The sequence below is a fragment of the Dipodomys ordii genome, unplaced genomic scaffold (assembly GCF_000151885.1).
Source record: "Dipodomys ordii isolate 6190 unplaced genomic scaffold, Dord_2.0 Scaffold179, whole genome shotgun sequence".
NCBI classification, from domain to species: Eukaryota; Metazoa; Chordata; class Mammalia; order Rodentia; family Heteromyidae; genus Dipodomys; species Dipodomys ordii.
Window position 1 is genome coordinate 212,891 of NW_012267395.1, and position 18,587 is coordinate 231,477.

Genomic DNA, 18,587 nt, shown 5'->3' on the forward strand with positions numbered 1-18,587 from the left:
CTCTACCACTTGAGCCACAGTGCCACTTCCGGCTTTTTGCTTATGTGGTGCTGAGGAATCGAACCCAGGGCCTCGAGCATGCAAGGCAAGTGCTCTACCACTGAGCTACCTTCCCAGCCCCAGAAAGAAATCTTTTTAAGAAGTATTTTTTGACCACGTCCTCTCACTCCTAGCCACTGGGCAGATGACAGAGGACGGGATCCAGACCTCACCGGTCCCCAGCAGAGCCACACACCGCAGCCAGCCCACCGCCACTGACCCCCCCAGCTCAGCCATGGAGCACCAGCACCAAGACAGCACGCCCCAGGGCCTGCGGAAGACGCAAAGGAGGCTGCCACACAGGGGCACGTGCAGGCTGAGAACACCGCACTTATGAGGAACTTTCAGAAGGGCCAGAGGACCCCGGAGGGCTTTCAGCTGGTGTACCCCTGTACCACACCTACGCGGCTCTGGAGGGGGGGGTCTAGCGTGACAAGGCAAGCCTGTCTTCACCCCATCTACTTTCAGAAGAGCTGCGCCACAAGGCCGCCCTGGAGCAGGACATGGCCTTCTGGTACAGGCCCTGCTGGCAGGAGACCAACACGCCGGCCACACAGCATATGTGAAGCGACCCCACAAGGTGGGGGTCACCCAGCCTGAGCTGCTGGTGGCCCATGCCTACACCCGCTACCGTGACCTGTCTGGGGGCCGGGTCCTCAAGGAAATCCACAGAAGGCCCTGGACCTGCCTAGCTCTGAAGGGCTGGCCTTCTTCAACTTCCCCAACATGGAGAGTGCCACCAAGTTCAAGCAGCTCTCCCATGCCCACATGAACACGCTGGAGATGACCCCAAGACCAGGCAGAGGGATCCGAGAGGCCCAGACCGCATTCCCACTCAATATCCAGCTGTTTGAGGCGTTGCTGGGACTGCTGACCCAGGACTCAAAGGACAAGCTCCTGGGCTCACTGGCAAGCCAGCAGCAGGGGCAAGACGCCATGGCTGCAGAGTCTCCCAGACACCATCCCTCCGAGAGGGGCACTGATGGGTCCTGGCGTTCAGCTTCCTGGTGGCAACAATGGCTGTGGGACTTTATGCATATGAACATGTGTGTCTGTCCCCGGGGGCCGTGTCTGCCCGGGGAAGGACTGCTCCCTGGAGGGGCACAGCATGTTTGCCTGGTTTCTCAGCTGGCGACACGGGAAGCTTTCAGGGCTTCTAACCCGTCATATCCCTCGGAAATGAAGGGAGGTGCTTGTGGCATTGCCCCCCCCCACCTCCACCATGAAAAGCACATCCAGCCAGTGGCCTGGACCACCAAACCCAGCAGCCCTGGCTCCTGCAGCAGAGCCCGAAGACGTGGCCTGGCTGAAAGCAGCAGCTATCCTGAGCCTTCCTTGTCCTTGGTCCCTGTATCTACATTGGCCACAATCATGACGGCTTTCTCAAGGGTCATGGAAGGCAGCAGAGCTGTTGTGTCTTGTGTCTTTTTTTTTTTTTTTGTCGGTCGTGGGGCTTGAACTCTGGGCCTGGGCGCTGTCCCTCAAGCTCTTCAACTCAAGGCAAGCGCTATACCACTTGAGCCAGAGCACCACTTCTAGTTTTCTAGTAGTTTATTGGAGACACGAGTCTCACAGACTTTCCTGCCCGGGCTGCCTTTGAACCGTGATCCTCAGATCTCAGCCTCCTGAGTAGCTAGGATTATAGGCGTGAGCCACCAGCACCTGGCTTGTGTCTGTCTTATTTTGTGGAATCTACTCTTTGTTTTTATTTCCGCTTGAACAGTATGGTGGTGTCTTATGTTCTGTTGTTTTGATAAGTTTGGGCTATCTTCCTGGAGGAGGAAAAGGGGGGAGGGAGGGAGGTGTTTAACAAGAGTGTGGCTTTGGCCTCCATGTTGGTGTGAAATAATAAACAGCACTATCTGATAATTTTTTTAAAAAAAGTATTTTTTCCTCTAGGTATAAGCAGAGAAAGGAATCAAGAGAAATAAAAGGCCGGGGGCTGGGAAGGTGGCTCAGTGGTAGAGCGCTTGCCTTGCATGCCTGAGGCCCTGGGTTCGATTCCTCAGCACCACATAAGCAAAAAGAAAAAAGCTGGGAGTGGCGCTATCGCTCAAGTGGTAGAGCGCTAGGCTTGAGCTGAAGAGCTGAGGGACAGTGCCCAGGCCCAGAGTTCAGGCCCCACAACCGGACCCAAAAAAAAAAAAAAAAAAAAAGAAATAAAAGGCCGGGCAATGGTGGCTCATGCCTGTCATCCTAGCTACTCAGGTGGTTGAGATCTGAAGACTGTAGTTCAAACCCAACCTAGGTAGAAAAGTCCATGAGACGCCTATCTCCAATTAATCAGCAAAATGCCAGACTGGAGGCATGGCTAAAGTGGTAGGGCTAGGAATGAAAAAGCCAAGTAAGAACACAAGGCCCTTAGTTTAAGCTCTGATACCAGCACAAAAAAGAGAAACAGAAGAATAAATATGCAAGTCTAAGTAAATGTCTAGTGTATAATTATCTTACGATCATGTATAACTGTCTTGAAATCTGAGGATCATTGTTCAAAGACAGCACAGAAAAGAAAGTCAGTGAAACTCTTATCTCCAATAAACCACCCAGAAAGTGAGAAGTAGTACTGTGACTCAAGTAGTAGAGAGCTAGCCTTAAGCAAAAAGCTAACACAGCACCCAGACCCTGAGTTCAAGCCCCAATATCAGTACCAAGAAAATAAATAAAATACACACATACATATACATACATACATAGTTTAAATCATGACAGCTCTAACATGTGACACAAAAGAAAGAAGCCCTCTACACTTCTTCTATTATCCATAGCATGTTCACATGCGAGCTTATATCCACATTTGTATCTACAGTGATGGGTACACCATATAGCCTGTAGGGAATCCACTAAAAGCATAAACGAATGGCTGGGTGCCTGTAACCCTAGCTACTTGTGAGGTTGAGATCTGAGGCGCAGGTTGGGCAGGAACGTTTCTTTTTTCTTTTTTGTTGGTCGTGGGCCTGAGCGCTGTCCCTCAGCTCTTCAGCTCAAGGCGAGCACTCTACCACTTGAGCTTACAGCGCCACTTCCGGTTTTCTGGTGGTTTTTTGGAGATAGGAGTCTCACTGTCTCTCCTGCCTGGGCTGGCTTTGAACCGCGATCCTCAGATCTCAGCCTCCTGAGTAGCTAGGATTACAGGCATGAGCCACCAGCACCCGGCTGGCAGGAACATTTCTGACACTTTTATCCCCAATTAACCAAACAAAAAGCCTGAGGTGGAGCTGTGGCTCAAAATCAGTAGGGCTCCAGTCTTGTGCAAAAAGTGAAGGGACATGGGGCTGGGAAGGTGGCTCAGTGGCAGAGCCCTTGCCTTGCATGCCTGAGGCCCTGGGTTCGATTTCTCAGCACCACATAAGCAGAAAAAAAAAAGCCGGAAGTGGCGCTGTAGCTCAAGTGGTAGAGTGCTAGCCTTGAGCTGAAGAGCTGAGGGACAGCGCCCACGCCCCAGAGTTCAGGCCCCCACAACCGGACCCAAAAAAAAAAAAAAGAGAAGGGACAGTGCCCAGCCCTGAGTTCAAACTCCAGTACCAGCACAAAATAAAAATCAAGTAATTTTTTAAATAGCAAATCTAAGCCCAAGTATATTAATACACTGAAGAGCCAGGTGCTGGTAGCTCATGCCTGTAATCCTAGCTACTCAGGAAACTGAGAACTGAGGATCAGGGTTGGAAGCCAGCCCAGACAGATAAATCCAATAAATTGTTTTCTTTTTCTTTTCTAAAGTCCAAAACTGGAACTCAAACTTAGTGTCTTACAGCACTTTCACTTGCTGGCTAGCACGCCACCAACTGAGTCACACCTCCAACCCCCAAGAAGTAATTTTTTTTTTTAGCCTATTGTGGGGCTTGAACTCTGGGCCTGGGCGCTGTCCCTGCGCTCTTCAGCTTAAGGCGAGCGCTATACCGCTTGAGCCACAGTGCCACTTCTGGTTTTCTGAGTGGTTTATTGGAAATAAGAGTCTCACGGATGTTCCTGCCCAGGCTAGCTTTGAACTGTGATCCTCAGATCTCAGGCTCCTCAGTAGCTAGGATTACAAGCCTGAGCCACCGGCGCCAGGCTTTACTTCTAACTTTTCTTGGTGGCTAATTGGAGACAAAGAGTCTCACAGACTTTTCCTGCCTGGGCTGGCTTCAAACCATAATCCTCAGGTCTCAGCCTCCTGAGTAGCTTACAAATGTGAGCCACCAGCACCCATCCCCAAGAAACATTATCTCCACTTAAACAGAAACAAAGAAAGAAAAAAAAAAAACATACCTGAATAAAAGGACTAAATATGCTAAGATCTTTTTAGGCTACATTTAAAAACCAAGTATTTGGGCCAGGTGCAGGGGTGCGCGTGTAGCCCCAGGTACACAGGCGGTCGGTCGCAATGGGGAGAATCGTAGCTCTAGGCTGTCCTGGACATCTCCATTAGTAAGCCAGGTACAGTGGCGTGCACTGATGACTCCCAAGGCTATGGTAGGATTGTGTTCTGAGGTAAGCCCAGGAGAAAACCCAAGACCCTAGCTGAAAACTAAAAGCAAAAAGGACTGGGGACATGGTTCAAGTCACAGAGCACTTCCCTAGCAAGCACAAGGCCCTGAGTTCAAACCACAGTACTGCCAAAAACCAAAGCAATAAAATGCTACAAATCAAAGGAACATAGGAGAAAAGCTGAAAGTAAATGTGTCATATACACATCCACATATATAAATTTTTATGTTTTCTATTTATCCTCAAAGGCCCACATACTACAAATGTCAATCAAGAAACTTAAATGTGACAACAGAGTACAAGAAGCATTACTAAAGACAGAGAGGACATTTCTGCTCCAGAGAGATACAATTTCAAATTGGTCTGCACCAGCAAAACGACCTCGATATTAAATGGCAGACTGACACGCGGGAGCGTCTAACACACGCCGGCAGCGCGGCAGAAGGCCACTTGTCTCCTCCCTCAGGAGCTGGACGACACACGAAAGCTGTCTGCAGCACAATTAACACCACTTACTTTACACCTCCACGCCCTGAGCTGGAAATCACGTCCTTTCCAAAAGCACACACAATGGACTGAAAAACCATCACAAGTTGACCATAGGTAAGTCTAGGCAAATATCAAAGGTTTGGAATCAGGCTGCACATACAGAATTAATCATTTAAAATAACCTCAAAATCTCCTCCTTACATAACTTGTGAGTCAGAGAAGAAACTTCATGGAAATTTGAAAATCTTTTGGAAAAAAGCAGAAACAATTAACTTGCAGAACACAGCTAAAGCTACACTTAGAGGAAAGTTTATAACCTTAAACTACGCATTTCAGACACATCATCAGCGCATCTGTCCAGCTCCATGCTTGCTCTAGCTCCAGGGCATCTGGGGTTCACAGGAGCCTCTCCCACCCCCACCCCTGCTTGAGGTCCCTCAGGCACATCACGCACAATCCATCCTCACTCCCCTGACAGCCAAGGCTACTCAGGCCTGGCCAGCAGCCCTGATGCCCAGAGCGTGTGTCTGTCTGTCCCACGCCCAGAGAACAGCACCATGTCAGGGAGACAGTAGGACGGGCATGGCATAGCGACCTCAGGCAGAACCAGAAAACCAGCCCCAACCGGACCCGGACCCGCTTCCCTTTTAAAGGAAAGGAGAAAGGAGACCCGGGCCCAAAGGGGAAGGACCCGAGGGCATGCCCAGAGTTGCTTTTCAAGCGTGCCCACCCCAATGGCTGCAGGGACAGCCCTCTACCCCATCCTACCCCATCCTGAGTTGAGGGCACAGGGCAGGGGGAGGGACAGTCCAGACAGCTGGGCACTCAGGCCAGGCTGAGTCTCAAAAGTGTGGCACAGCTCGCCTCAGCACAGGCTCCAGCAGGGGCTGCACACACCCGAAGCAGTGACAGCAACCCAGACTCCACGCCGGTGCAGCTGTGCCTGCCCCTCCCCAGAGAGCAGATTGAGACTTGGAGGCGACGCCTCCCGGGTGTCCCCACCCCCACACGTCAATCAGCCTGGTCCTCGCCCAGCAGCATGGGGAGATCCTGGGACCCCAAACCCTTTCCCTCCGTGCCCTGCACCACAGGGGGCCGGGCCAGGTCCCACCACCTGGGGACAAATCTCCGAAGGAGGGCAGCTTGGCAAAGGAGCAAGAGGAAACCTGCCCCTCTTTGACACTGTGCCCCTGTGCCAGCCCGCTGGCCTTCCCGTCCCCAGCGCTCCTCCACAGGAAGGACTCCCCGCCACGAGCACAGCCCTGGCTCTGGGGGGCGGCCCATCTGGGACAGCGGACCTGGGAGGCGCCCCAGCACGCTGAGGGGCGCAGAGGGCTGCAGCTTGCCGGCAGACTGGGCAGGAGAGCTTCCCACACCAAGCACCCACGGGATGGCTGGCTCCTCCCTCAGCCGCCGCCCAGAGACGCAGAGACCCTGAGAGCGGAGGCACAGCAGCTGTGAGAACCCCCGGGGAGAGACGCCCGCCCCCCCATGACACCCCCGTGACACCCGCCCCCCACGACACTACCCCCTCCATGACACCCGCCCCCTGACACCGCCCCCTCCCCACAACACCCCCTGTGACACCCCCCAACACCTGCCCCCCGCCCCCCACCTGGGCAGCAGAGGGACCAGGAGCTCAGCGCAGCACTGCGGGAGCCTTCCCAGCATTCAGTGAGGACAGCCTGAGGACAACCGCCTTGCACGGGATAGCAGACCCTCTCCCCTCCCTCCCCCCCCCCCCACCTCCACCCCACCCCTGCACAGCGACAGCGCCCCTCACTCAGGACGGCCAGCGTGACCTGCTGCTGCCAACACCCTTGCACCGTCTGGCCCTCAGGACGCCCTGTCCAGCCAAGGGCCACCTCCCACACGGAGAAGCCTCCAGATGGTCCCCGGGCCACAACATGGTCATCAGCGGCGGACCGGGCCGGCAGCGAGAGGGAGGAAGGGGAAGATGAGCAGCCCTGCGCACGGGAACCACGCGGACCGAGTCCCCGGCTGACACCACATCCGCGTGGGGCCTGACCACAGTGGGCCTGGCATGGCGGGACCGCAGCTCCGCGAGGGGTCCTCAGCAAGGGCTCCAGAGGGAGAAGGCGGAGAGGGGAAGCTACAGCCCCGCAGGGAAGAGGGGCCCAGGCCCGAGGCAGACCAATTCCCAGGACCACAAAGGCCTGGAGCCACACTGGCGGGCCCCCACCAAGCCTCACACACTTCCCAGATAAGAACGCCCTGCTGGTGAAGGGCAGTGCCTGGAAGCGAGCGGAGGGACAGTGCATACATGTCCATGCGCAGCCACGGGGCGGTCCTGGGGTGGCGGAGCGGAAGGAACACGGGCCGTGGGCCGTGGCCTCTGCAGCAGCCCTGGGCACCCCAAGCCCCGGCACGTGCTCCACAGTGGCTGCACACAGCCTGCACCCTAGAGCCCAGCTCCTACGTCAGTCCTGGACTCCCAACAGTCTCGGCCAGCCCAACCCAGGCTGCCGAGGCGCATGGGACACGTGTCATTCCTCAGGAACACCAGTGACCAGAGGACCATCTCAGGTCCTCTGACAATGGAGGAGGCCAACTGTCCCGGGCTGGGGAACCCAGGGCGCCTAGAGGAGCAGACTTGGGCCACCTCTCAAGCCAGAAATCGTGCAGGCCTGGCAAGGCTGGGTCCTCGCCATGAACGGCACACGCGTGCACGCCCACGCCAGTTCTTGCGGAATAATTCATTAGCACAGCCATGACAAACGTAAAATCGGAGGCCTCCAGCGTGCCCGCTAATTTATGCAAGACCGAGGATCGCTGCTGCTGCCTTTCCCAGAGCCTAACTCAGCACTTTGCTTTTCCCTTATGAAAGCAGGACTCCTGATTTAACTGCTCTCACACCCCGAACGAACGGTGCTCACCGGAGTGAAATCGAACAAACAGCTACGGGCGGGGAGCGGTGATGGATGGAAGCCCCGGGGCTCTGGGCAGGGCTCCCGTGCGAAGGACCCCCCTCCTCCCCACCCCCCACCCCCACACTACCCCAAGTCCAGACCCAACCCTGACAGGTAAGAAGTGAACACAGGGCGCAGTTCCCGGTACTGAGCCTGGAGGGCAGGGCTGCTGCGTGCCCACCCTCCAGCCAGGCTCCAGGCGCCCAACCAGAAAGGGTGGCATCCAGCCGAGCCTCTCCTGTCAGCGCCCACGGCGCCTCAGGACCAGGCACGGCCACCTCCCATCCCACAGGACTGCACGCACCCCTGCTGAGAGCCCACGCCTGCCCCAGGCAGGGACGGTGAGTCTCACCAGGCGGCACTCCTGAACCTCTGCACCACCGGCCTGGGTGGTGAGCACGTGCGGCGCAGCACCGGCAGCCAGCTCCCAGGAAGCTGTCCAGCACAGGACCTGCCAGAGGACTGGCCCCGAGGCTGAGCTCAGGCGCACCTGGCTGGCGCCCCTCAGCAACCAGCCATCCCAAGGCCCCTGGTGACTGACACGGGGAGAGACACAGTGGCCTGTCACCTGCAGCCCAGGGCGGGAGGGGGCGTTCTGCCCACTGTGCCCACCTGGCAAGGAGCAGGAGCAACATCCCAGCTGGGAGGCCAGCTCTCAGCCCTCTTCTCTTCCTAGGCCACTTGCTGACACGCTAACCATCCTGGACCTTGTGCGGCCTCAAGCCTCCTGGGTGAGCGGTGCCCCCCCATGCACCGCCCACGCACGGGCCACCGCAGGAGTCAGACAGGGCCAGGCTCCTGGCACAGTGCAGCTTGCACCATCAGGAGCTCTGTGGTGAGGCCCGGGACTGGCTCTCAACACACGTGGAGACAGAACTGCAGCACACTGTGCGTGCCCTGCCCCGCGGGCCCTCCTCCAGTGAGCAGTGGGAGGCTGCTGTCTGGCACTGAGAGGCTCACATGGGTGTGCCAAGATCAGACAGATACCAGGGGTGGAACAGAGCCCTCATCGCCATACCTTCCTAATACAAGAGTACATGCATGCAAGACACAGCAAAAATAAGGCAGGGGCTAGAGGCATGGCTCAAGTGGTACAGTGCCTGCATAGCAAATGTGAGGCCCTTAGTTCAAACCCCAGTACTATCAGATGGAAGAAAAGAAGGAAGGGAGGGAGGAAGAGAGGGGAGCAGGCAGGCAGGCACTAGTGGCTCAGTGGCAGTTTGAAGCCTGTGAGACTCCATCTCAAAAAAACAGCAAGGGCTGGGAAGGTGGCTCAGTGGGAGAATGCTTGCCTTGCACAAATGAAGCCCTGAGTTCAATTTCTCAGCACCACATAAGCAGAAAAAGCCAGAAGTGGTGCTGTGGCTCAAGTGGTAGAGCCCTGCCCTTGAGCTGAAGAGCTGAGGGACAGCACCCAGGCCCAGAGCTCAAGCCCCATGACTGACAAAAAATAGATAAATAAATAGGGCTGGAAAGGTGGCTCAGTGGTAGAGCGCTTGCCTTGCATGCATGAGGCCCTGGGTTCGATTCCTCAGCACCACATAAGCAGAAAAAGCCAGAAGTGGTGCTGTGGCTCAAGTGGTAGAGCCCTGCCCTTGAGCTGAAGAGCTGAGGGACAGCGCCCAGACCCAGAGTTCAGGCCCCATGACTGACAGAAAAAAAAACAAAACAAAAAGCAAACAGTGGGGGATAAGGGTTAAGACTCAAGTGGTAGAGCTCCAGACAAGCAAGCTAGCCAGGCAAGTACAAGGCTGAGTTCAAACCCTTTTTAAGAAGAGGGGGAAGAGGAGATGAGGCAGTACGTAGGACTGTCCAAGGTGTGAGAAGCAACCTGAAGGTAACCCAAGAAGAGAGAAGCTGGGAGGCTGACCACAGACACTCAACAGACCTAACAGGGCACCAAGCCAACACCTGACAGAAGAGTGGCCGCGCAGAGGAACAGCACTGACAAGTGGACAAGCACACAGCTCTGCCACAAGTGGGGCCCAGGAAGGCAGGGCCTAATCAGGGAGAGGAGGGGCCTGGCAGAGAGGGGCGGGCCTAATCAAGGAGAGGAGGGGCCTGGCAGGGAGGGGCGGGGCCTAATCAGGGAGGGGAGGGGCCTGGCAGAGAGGGGCGGGCCTAATCAGGGGTCTTCAGAGCCTGGCAGAGAGGGGCGGGGCCTTTAGAGGGTGGGCCAGGGTAATCTGGCCAGAGAGGTGAGGCCCTGAGAGAGAAGCAGGACTTTAAGGGCCAGGCCTGGCCAGAGAGAAGGTGGGCCTAGGAAGTCACAGGCTTCCACAAGATGGGAGGGGCTGTTGGAGGACAGAGAGGCACAAGGGCCAGCACGTGCCAGGGGCCCAGGACACCTGTGAGCACTCAGGGCGAAGCCTGGCTGGAGGAGGAGCACCAGCTAGACCCCCACGCCTGAGGCCGCCTCCCGCGCTGCCTCCCCCCCAGGAGGCTGAGGAGGCACCCCCCCCCAGGGCTGGCCGGGCCCTCTGCAGGAGAAGGGGGAGGGCTGCCAAAAAACAGGGCAACGTCCCCACAACCTCTGAATGGCTAAAAGGAGGACCCTAGCCAGGCCCCAATGGCTCACACCAGTCATCCTAGCCACTTAGGAGGCTGAGATCTGAGGATCAACTTTGGAAGCCAGCCCCGGCACAAAGTCTGTGAGACTCTTATCTCCAGTTAACCAGCAAAAAGAGGGAAGAGAGGTATGGCTCCAGTGGTAGAGCAGTAGAGTGCCAGCTCTGAGTGGGAAGAGCCAAGTAAGAACAAGAGGCGGATGGGGCTGGGAAGATAGCTCAGCCGTAGAGTGCATGCCTTGCAATCATGAGGCCCTGGGTTTGATTCCTCAGCACCACATAAACAGAAAAAGCCGGAAGTGGCGCTGTGGCTCCAGTGGTAGAGCTCTAGCCTTGAGCTGAAGAGCTGAGGGAGAGCGCCCACACCCAGAGTTCAGGCCCATGACCGGCAAAAAAAAAAGAAAGAAAGAAAGAACAAGAGGCTGAGTACAAGTCCCAGTACCAACACACACACAAAAGAACAACTGTGTGTGTGTGTGTGTGTGTGCGCGCGCACGCGCGTGTGTGTCTGCCATTCTGGCACTTGAACTTGGGGCCTGGACACTGTTCTTGAGCTTCCTTTTGCTCAAAGCAAGCGCTCTACCACTAGAGCCACAGCGCCACTCCCGCTTTTCTGTGTATGTGGGGCTGAGAAACTGAACCCCAGGCTTCGTGCATGCAGGGCCAGCGCTCTACCCCTGAGCCACCTTCCCGGCCCCATGACCACGTTTCTCAGAAGGCCTCTTCCCAAGCAGGACCCGGTTTACCACGGGGGTGGGCAACGGCCACACATCCCTTAGCCTGCGCAGGTGAAGCGCGGGGCCTCCCTTCCCGAGGCTGTCTGGGAGGTGACCTGCCAGCACTGGGCAGCAGACACTCCCAAGGAGACTGCTGACTAGAAAACGGGGGCTTTGGGGCGAGCGCAGCGGCGCAGAGTGGGGCTGATGGGCGCGGCACAGCACTGGCATGCAGCTGGACAGAGCTGGCCTGTCACCTCAGCACTGGTCCGGGGACACGGCGCGGTGGCTGGGGGGTGGGCATCACACTGGACCTGGGGCAAGGCCGGAGCTGACTGCCACGGGCGGCTGTCACGCTGTGACTACTGACCGTTGGCACTACATGGACAGAAAATGGGACCCCATTTTTGAGAGCCTTAAAAGCTCCATCTCTGCTGCCCACAAGCCTGCTCCAGCCTCATTCCACAGGGGACAGACTCCGTGGGTGCACAGCCTCCCCGCCCTCCCTCCTCCATCAATCCTCCATCCCAAGGGGGAGAAGACACACCAGCACAACAGGGAGAGGACCCACAAGGGTCCCCCCAGCCCGCTCCTCAGCCGAAGTCTGACTCCAGGTGGAAGACTCTTCCCCGAGCACTCTCCGGAGGGCCGGGCCTTAGACAGGAGGAAGGCAGCTTCGGGCGGGAACTTTCCCGCACTCTGAGTCCCCAGGCGGGAGCAGCCCAGGGCTGCTGAACAATGCAGTTTTGAATTCAATTAAAGCGATTATCTGTGGTGCCAAATAAATTGTGTACAGCATATATCCTGCGGCACTTTACACCTCCAGGCTCATTATTCCCTAACTGTTTCCTCCTGTTTATGTGCTCTCAAATTAAATTGCTGATAATATGCGCCAAAATAAAAAATGAGCGCACCTTGTCCCAAGAAAATTGATTCTCCTTCCCCTGAACTGGCAATGGCCAGGTTTTATATACTCTGTTCCTGGCGATCATTAGTAATTCAATTTTCTTTTTATTAGCCCCCTTATCTGCTGAGCAATATAGTGGCAGGGCTGACCTCTTTCGCACGGGTAAATGTTTAAAATCTTTTCCCTGATTAATTTTGCCAGTTAAGAAAAAGAGGAGAAATGGTCCGGCTCTTAGCCATCACAATGAATAAAGCTTAATGTTGATTGTGATGGAATTTCTAATGCCAGGGAAATTGATTGAACGCGGCAATTACGCTGCAAGAGTAACTCGGAGGAGATGGGATCGCTTTCTCCTGGCCGTAGCCTTTTGGTTATTTAAAACAATCCAATTTGCAAGGATAATTATGTATTAGTGTTTTATCTGCCACTTGAAATGAACAGGGGAGTTTCGATACTGGCCCAGCATTAGCAGGTTATTGCTGCAAATTACTTGATATCTGCTTTCTTTCACATAAAGAGGAAATTAGGCAATCAATTACCAGAAAAAGGTGGATGAAAGAATAAGAGGAACAAGGGTGCCCTCTGCTGGAAGCCGGGCCAAACAGCAGGACCGAGGCTGTCCCAGAGGCCAAGGCTACCTTCCCTTTCCCACCCTCCCCAGCCTGGAGCTCACTTGGCAGCCAGGTTCCTCCCTGGATACCTAGGAACTGATGACCCTTCCAAAAGGAGAGTTAGAGCTGAAGATAAGCATGTTCTGCAAAACCACGGGGTAAGAGAAGGCTCCATGCAGCCAGATGAAGGGGCAGCCTTACCACCTAGTGGCCACCCGTGTTCGGAGGCCACTCCCTCCTGGAGGCAGAGCTTTGGCACCCTGGCACATCTCAGCCCCAAACCCACAGCAGCCCGACTAGGACCCAGGACTCACAGTCCTCAGCTCTTGGGCAAGCAGGGAGGATGGAGCCTCGTACAGGGAATTTCTTGTCCCCAGCCAGGCTGCCCCGGCCTCTGCCTGCCCGGACTGTACTGGCACAGCCTCACACCTGTGCCCACCTCCCACAGGCTCCGCCTGCTGCAGGGTAAGGGCCACGCCTTGCGTGCACAGGCCCTCCTGATTCACTGCCTGCTCCGGCCTGCTGGGCACCTGACGCTCCTGAACAGTGACAGGCCCAGCCCCTCCGAGAACCACAACCAACCCCTCTTCCTTACATGTCTCCTTACACTCTAGTGCCCACCACTGGCCCCTCCACTTCGCCGGCCATGGACAACATATGGCTATGAGGCCTTCCTTCCACCCCGGTTGGCAGCCAACCCAAGGCCATGCAGTGCCCGCAGGTAGATGTGGTGTCAGGACCCCTTGCTGCCTGCCTGGCTGCTCTCTGTGGGGCTCAGGGCTACCGTGGGAGCCAGCCGGCACCCCACCCTGCCCTGGGCCGACAGAGGACACAGGCCAGCCTCGGGAGAATCCAGCAGCGGCCTCCACAGCTCTCTGTTCATCCTGCCAGCCTCACCGGCAGGCCCTCACCCTGCCATTCGCAGCCAGAGACCTCCTCCACCTGTCCTCCTTGGCCACAGGGCACAGGTCCACTGTCCAGCTCAGCCTTCTGTCTGCATTCCCTCACCACAGACCCCAGGCCCCTGCTCCGCATCCCATACTCCGTCTCATAGGAAGACTACACTGGCCCCTGCACACAGCCAGACCCGTGGCCTGGCAGCCAGTACCTCCAGCCTCACTTCCTCACACCTTCTTGGCCACAAGCACAGCTGCAGAGCCCCTCCAGCCCTCTGCCCAGGCTCCACACCCCCTCTCCTGTGGCCAAATCCACACAGGCTCTTGGCTCTGCTCAGAGCTGCTCCTCTCTAAGTCTTCTCCAGATGGTCTTGTCCCCAGCAACAGTCCCCACACGCCACCCCCAGCACACAATCACCAATGTCGATGCCCACTTAGGACTGCCCAAATCCAGGCCTGCCAGTCCCTCTCCACCTGCCCACATGTGCCCAGGCATGCCAAGGGAGAGCAAGGAGACCCACAGGGCTGGACGCACCAGACAAACCACTCTCCGCAGCAACACCAGATGAGGGCCGTCCCCAAGCACACCATCCTGGGCAGGCTCCGGCGCCGGCCCCTCCTGGCGGGGCGCAGATCACCAGGGACCATGCACACCCGTATCTGCAGGCTCTCAGGCGTCATGTAGGTGTCCGGCCACTCAGGTGAGTGCCACTGAATTCCCACCAGACTGGCCTGGGACAGGAAGAGGAGTCCTGCGGCCCCAGGCCAGCTCAGAATAGGAGCCCTCGAGGGGATAGAAGCACTGGGTGCCACCATCCTCAACACCCCCCAAAGGTGGGATACATACAGCGATATATACTGAGGAGTGGACAGAAGAGGCCACCAGTCACCTTCCTAGCCACCCAGCTTCCACCAACATATGGGACAATATAAATGGCCTCAGCCTGCACCCATCAGTTCAGCCACCCGCTGCCCAACAGAGCCCTCTGGAGCCAGGGCCATCTGACCAGAGAAGACAGTAAGCACAGTTCTGAGCCGGTCCAGCCGGCCATTTCCAGACTGTGGGAGCCGTCCTGGCATACCTTCCTTGGTGGAGAGGTGGTCCCGGGTCTGCGGCAAGCGGCACAGCCGGTGCTTGGTAACCTGCAACAGGCCCTTGTTGGGGGTCTTCTTCAGAACAGGGCTGGTCTTCCCCCGGAGGACCTGTCTCCGTCGCAGATTGAAATGGCTCCTGGTGGTGGTGGCAAGCGAGGGGGTGTTCTTCTTGTCCCCAGGAAGGCTATGGAGACAAAACACATGCCGCTACCAAGAGGCCCGAGGGTCAGGGCGTGGGAATGCAACCAGAGGCCAGGCGGGGCCCTGCAGGGCCCAACCCCATTCTGCCGGGCAATGTCAGCTGGCTGCTGCTCCTCTCTCTCCACAGCTGGGCTGGGGTGCAATCCCAGCGGCACTGCAGCCAGTGCAAGACACCGCTGTCCCCAGGGACAGCCAAGGAGAGGGGCCCCTCCCAGTGGGTCTACACTCTTATTTCCCCAATCCCTGTGAGCCTCTGCACCGGGCTAGGGGAGGAGACGGTGTGGCCCCCGAGAGGGGGCTGGCAGCACACCTGCAGGCCTGTTTCCCAGCTCCCCACCACTATCAGAGCAAAGCGGCCTCTCGCAGCCGGGGAGTGGGCCAGCTCAGGACAGCAGGGGAAGCTGGGCTTCAGCCGGCAAGGGCAGCTGCCGCCCTACCTTCAGCAATGACCAAACCTGGGGCTGCGCTGCTACCCACAACCCTGGCGTGGAGAGCGAGAAAAGTGCCATACCCTCCTACGGCAGCGAGGGACTGAGCACCTGCACCACGCAGCTTGGGATATTCCACTCTGCTTGCTCTGAGGGTGACCCCCAGCCACCCCAGCATTCTTCCAAGGTAGCTACAGAGCCCGAAAGCTGGAAAGCCCTGGAGACCGCAGCGCACCAGCCCCAACCACAACTGGCCACCACAGCACAACTAGAGCAAACTTCCACCCGAGCAGGGTGGGATGCCCAAGGCCGGGTCTCCTAGAGCCAAGAGCAGCGCAGGAAAGCCCAGGCAGTACCGCCCCCTCCTGATGCACACTGGGAAGACCCACCAGGCTGCTCCTCCACGTCTGGACCAGCACACCTGTCCTTAACTCCACAGGCCAAGAAGGAAAACTGCCCGAGACCTGGCCTCTCCACAGCAGGAGGAAGGGCAGCCCTGCAGCAAGGCCCTGCCCGGGTCCTCAGCTTGCCCAGCCAGAATCCCGAGAAGGCCTCTGAGCCACCATGAGCCCTAGTTTAACCACCTTTAAAAAAACAACAGTAGCTCTAACCTCGCTCCTGCTACAAATGTGAACCATACTGGAAGTTTCTAGCTCAACCCGCCAGCGGCGCTGGGGAGGGTCACCGTGCTCCTTCCTGTCCTCCCAGGCGGGCAGCAGACGGAGGCACACAGACGGAGGCGGGAGCATACGCCAGGGCAGTGACCTTAGCAGCTCCTGCCCACCCCACGCCCACAGGGCGCCACAGCCATGGAGATGCACACCTGGCACTGCCCCGCCTCCGGATGATCTTAGTGCGGCTCTTCACTTTGTATGCCGAGCCATCTCCAAAGAGAGGCTTCAGGCTCCCGGCTCCCCCTGCTGATCTGTCTTCTGATGGAGATCTCGATGGGACTGGGGAAAGCTGGGTGGTGTGGTCCTTGCTGCCACTCTCTGGCTGCCAGCAGAAGGAGGAGGAGGCGGTGGCAGAGGGGCTGGAGGCCTTCCACTTGTACTTGCTATGGGAGGCCCCGGGCTTGGAGGACACAGCCAGCTTCCGGGACCTGGCCTCTGGGTCAGCTTTGGCTTGCGGCTTTTCGGCTTTTCCAGCGATACCAGAGGGAGCCCTGCTCGTACTGTCCGCCGTGGTCCTGGGACTGAGAGACCGCCGAGCAGCCCTGGGGCTCTTCGCTGAGGCAGCCACCCATTTGTAGTTGTTTTTCCGGAACTTGTTGCTTCTACCAGATGCAAGCAGAGAAGCCTCCCGGGCCTGCCTGGCCCCTGAAACTGGTCTTGTCGGGCTCCCCACTGAGCCTGAGGGGGCTGGCTCATCTGGGAGGCCGGAATTCTCTCCCCGCTCATCAAGAGAGCGCATGGCACAGCTGCCGGCGGCAGCAGCAGGAGCTGCCCTGTGGGCCAGTGTGGAGGATGGGAAATGGCCTTTGACAGAAAGTTCACTCTCGCTGACTGTCCGCCGGGGCTCTGGAGGACTGCCACTCCTGCTGCCCACAGACCTCACTATCCGGTTCTTGCCAGGCTCCTTCTGGCAGACCAGAAGGGGTTCCTCTGCACTGTAGCTTCCCCTGGCTTTTCCTGGCCTTGAGGTCGGCAGCTGCCCACCAGGGGGCTCACCTTCACCTTCTTGGGGTCTTTGGTCACTCCAGGACAGGTCACAATACTCTTCCAAAGAGCCCCGCTGGGCTCCTGGAGCACCCATGGAGCTGGACTTCGATGGTGGCTTGATTTTGATGATCATGTTCTGATCTGGATTGAGCTGGACCTGTCTCTCAAAGACATACTGCTGGGGGTCAGGGCCTTGGCTTCCTCCAGCTCCAAGCAGGGTGGGCACAGGACGGTCACCAGCTGTGTCAGATGTTCTAGGGGGCCGGTTCACAAGAGAGTATTTCTTGCGCCATGAAGGCCCATTGTGGGAGGAGAAGGCCCTCCGACCTGAACGATAGCGGGCACCAAAGGCTCTGCCACTGTGATAAGTGGGTGGCTGCCACCGGGAGGCCGCTGAGGTGCCCGGGGCAGGGACATTGCCATGGAGGTTTTTGTAGTCATCGATTAGACCTGAAAAGACATAATCGCAGGCGCCATTAACCAGAAGGTATAAGTCAAAATAACAATAATCAGCCAGGCACCACTACCTCACACTTGTAATCCTACCTGATACTCAGGAGACTAAAAATCGGAGGATTTCTATTTGAAGCCAGACTGGGCAAGAAATTGAGACTCTTATCTCCAATTAACCACCAAAAACCCATCTGTGGGTAGAGTGTAGCTTGAGCAAAAAAACTCAGGGGCAGCATCCAGGCCCTGAGTTCAAGACTGAGAAACAACTGATAGAGCGCTGGCTTAGCAAACTCAAATCCCTGAGTTTAAGCACCAGTATGCGCTCACGCGTGCACACACACAGCAACTGCTATTGAAGGAACCCTCTGAAAGAGCATCAGCTGGCAAGACACCCCCACCCAGACCCTATCATCTACACGAGCCCTGCTTGCTTCAGAGAGCAGCCTCCAGTCCTAGGAATCACTGACAGTTCAGCCCAAACCCTTGGCCTGTCGATTCCAGATACCTTTTCCCCATCCTTCCTACTCCAATCCTATTTCTATCTGCTTTTCCTGAAGATGCAGCCCTGTGGTATGACAGTTTCTACCTGGGGATGTACTGGGCCCACAACGCTTTGAGGGCAAGTATCACACCATACGCACAGACCAGTGATGTCTGAGCAAGAGGAACAAGTGGGCCACAGAGCCCTTCCACCTTGCCCACTGCTGGGAGGGACACAGAACCGAACCTCAGTACTCGCCACCGAGTGTAACAGAACTGACACCCATGGCACTTGGCGCGTGGCGAAGAAGAAAGAAGAATTTACACACAGGCTGGCGAAACGCCAGGCATGACACCATCTCCTACAGAAGAGAAGAGGAGGGGGGGCCCGACATCCCCACAGCGGCGCCTCGGCCGCCGGCCTCCACGGCGGTAAGCAGGCAGGACCCCGCGGGGCCTGCTCCTACAGGCCCGGGGGCCCGGGGCTCTCCGCGCGCGCGTCCCAGGTCCCCGAGTCTTCCCTCGGTGGAAATAACTTCCCAAGGATTTCTGCCTCGTCCTTAGCGCCCAAAACTACTAGCGGGAAGCGGAGCCCGGCGTCGGCCGGGGGTCGGAGGAGACTGCCCGCCGGGGCCGGCGCCCGCGGA

The 18,587-nt window shown here is 57.2% G+C and overlaps 1 protein-coding gene and 1 pseudogene across 1 annotated transcript in view; one reads left to right on the forward strand and one right to left on the reverse strand.

Moving 5' to 3' along the window:
* LOC105998967 overlaps positions 1-1,222 on the forward strand; it is a 4,888-nt pseudogene extending 3,666 nt beyond the window's left edge.
* The window catches only part of Zc3h3 (zinc finger CCCH-type containing 3), an 81,819-nt gene that overhangs the window by 61,770 nt on the left and 1,462 nt on the right, over positions 1-18,587 (reverse strand). Inside the window, exons 3-4 of the mRNA XM_013033830.1 lie at positions 16,170-17,457; positions 14,705-14,901 (exon numbers count right to left, since the gene is read on the reverse strand). Coding sequence (XP_012889284.1) covers positions 14,705-14,901; positions 16,170-17,457 — 1,485 coding nt within the window. The remainder of the gene's footprint in view (positions 1-14,704; positions 14,902-16,169; positions 17,458-18,587) is intronic.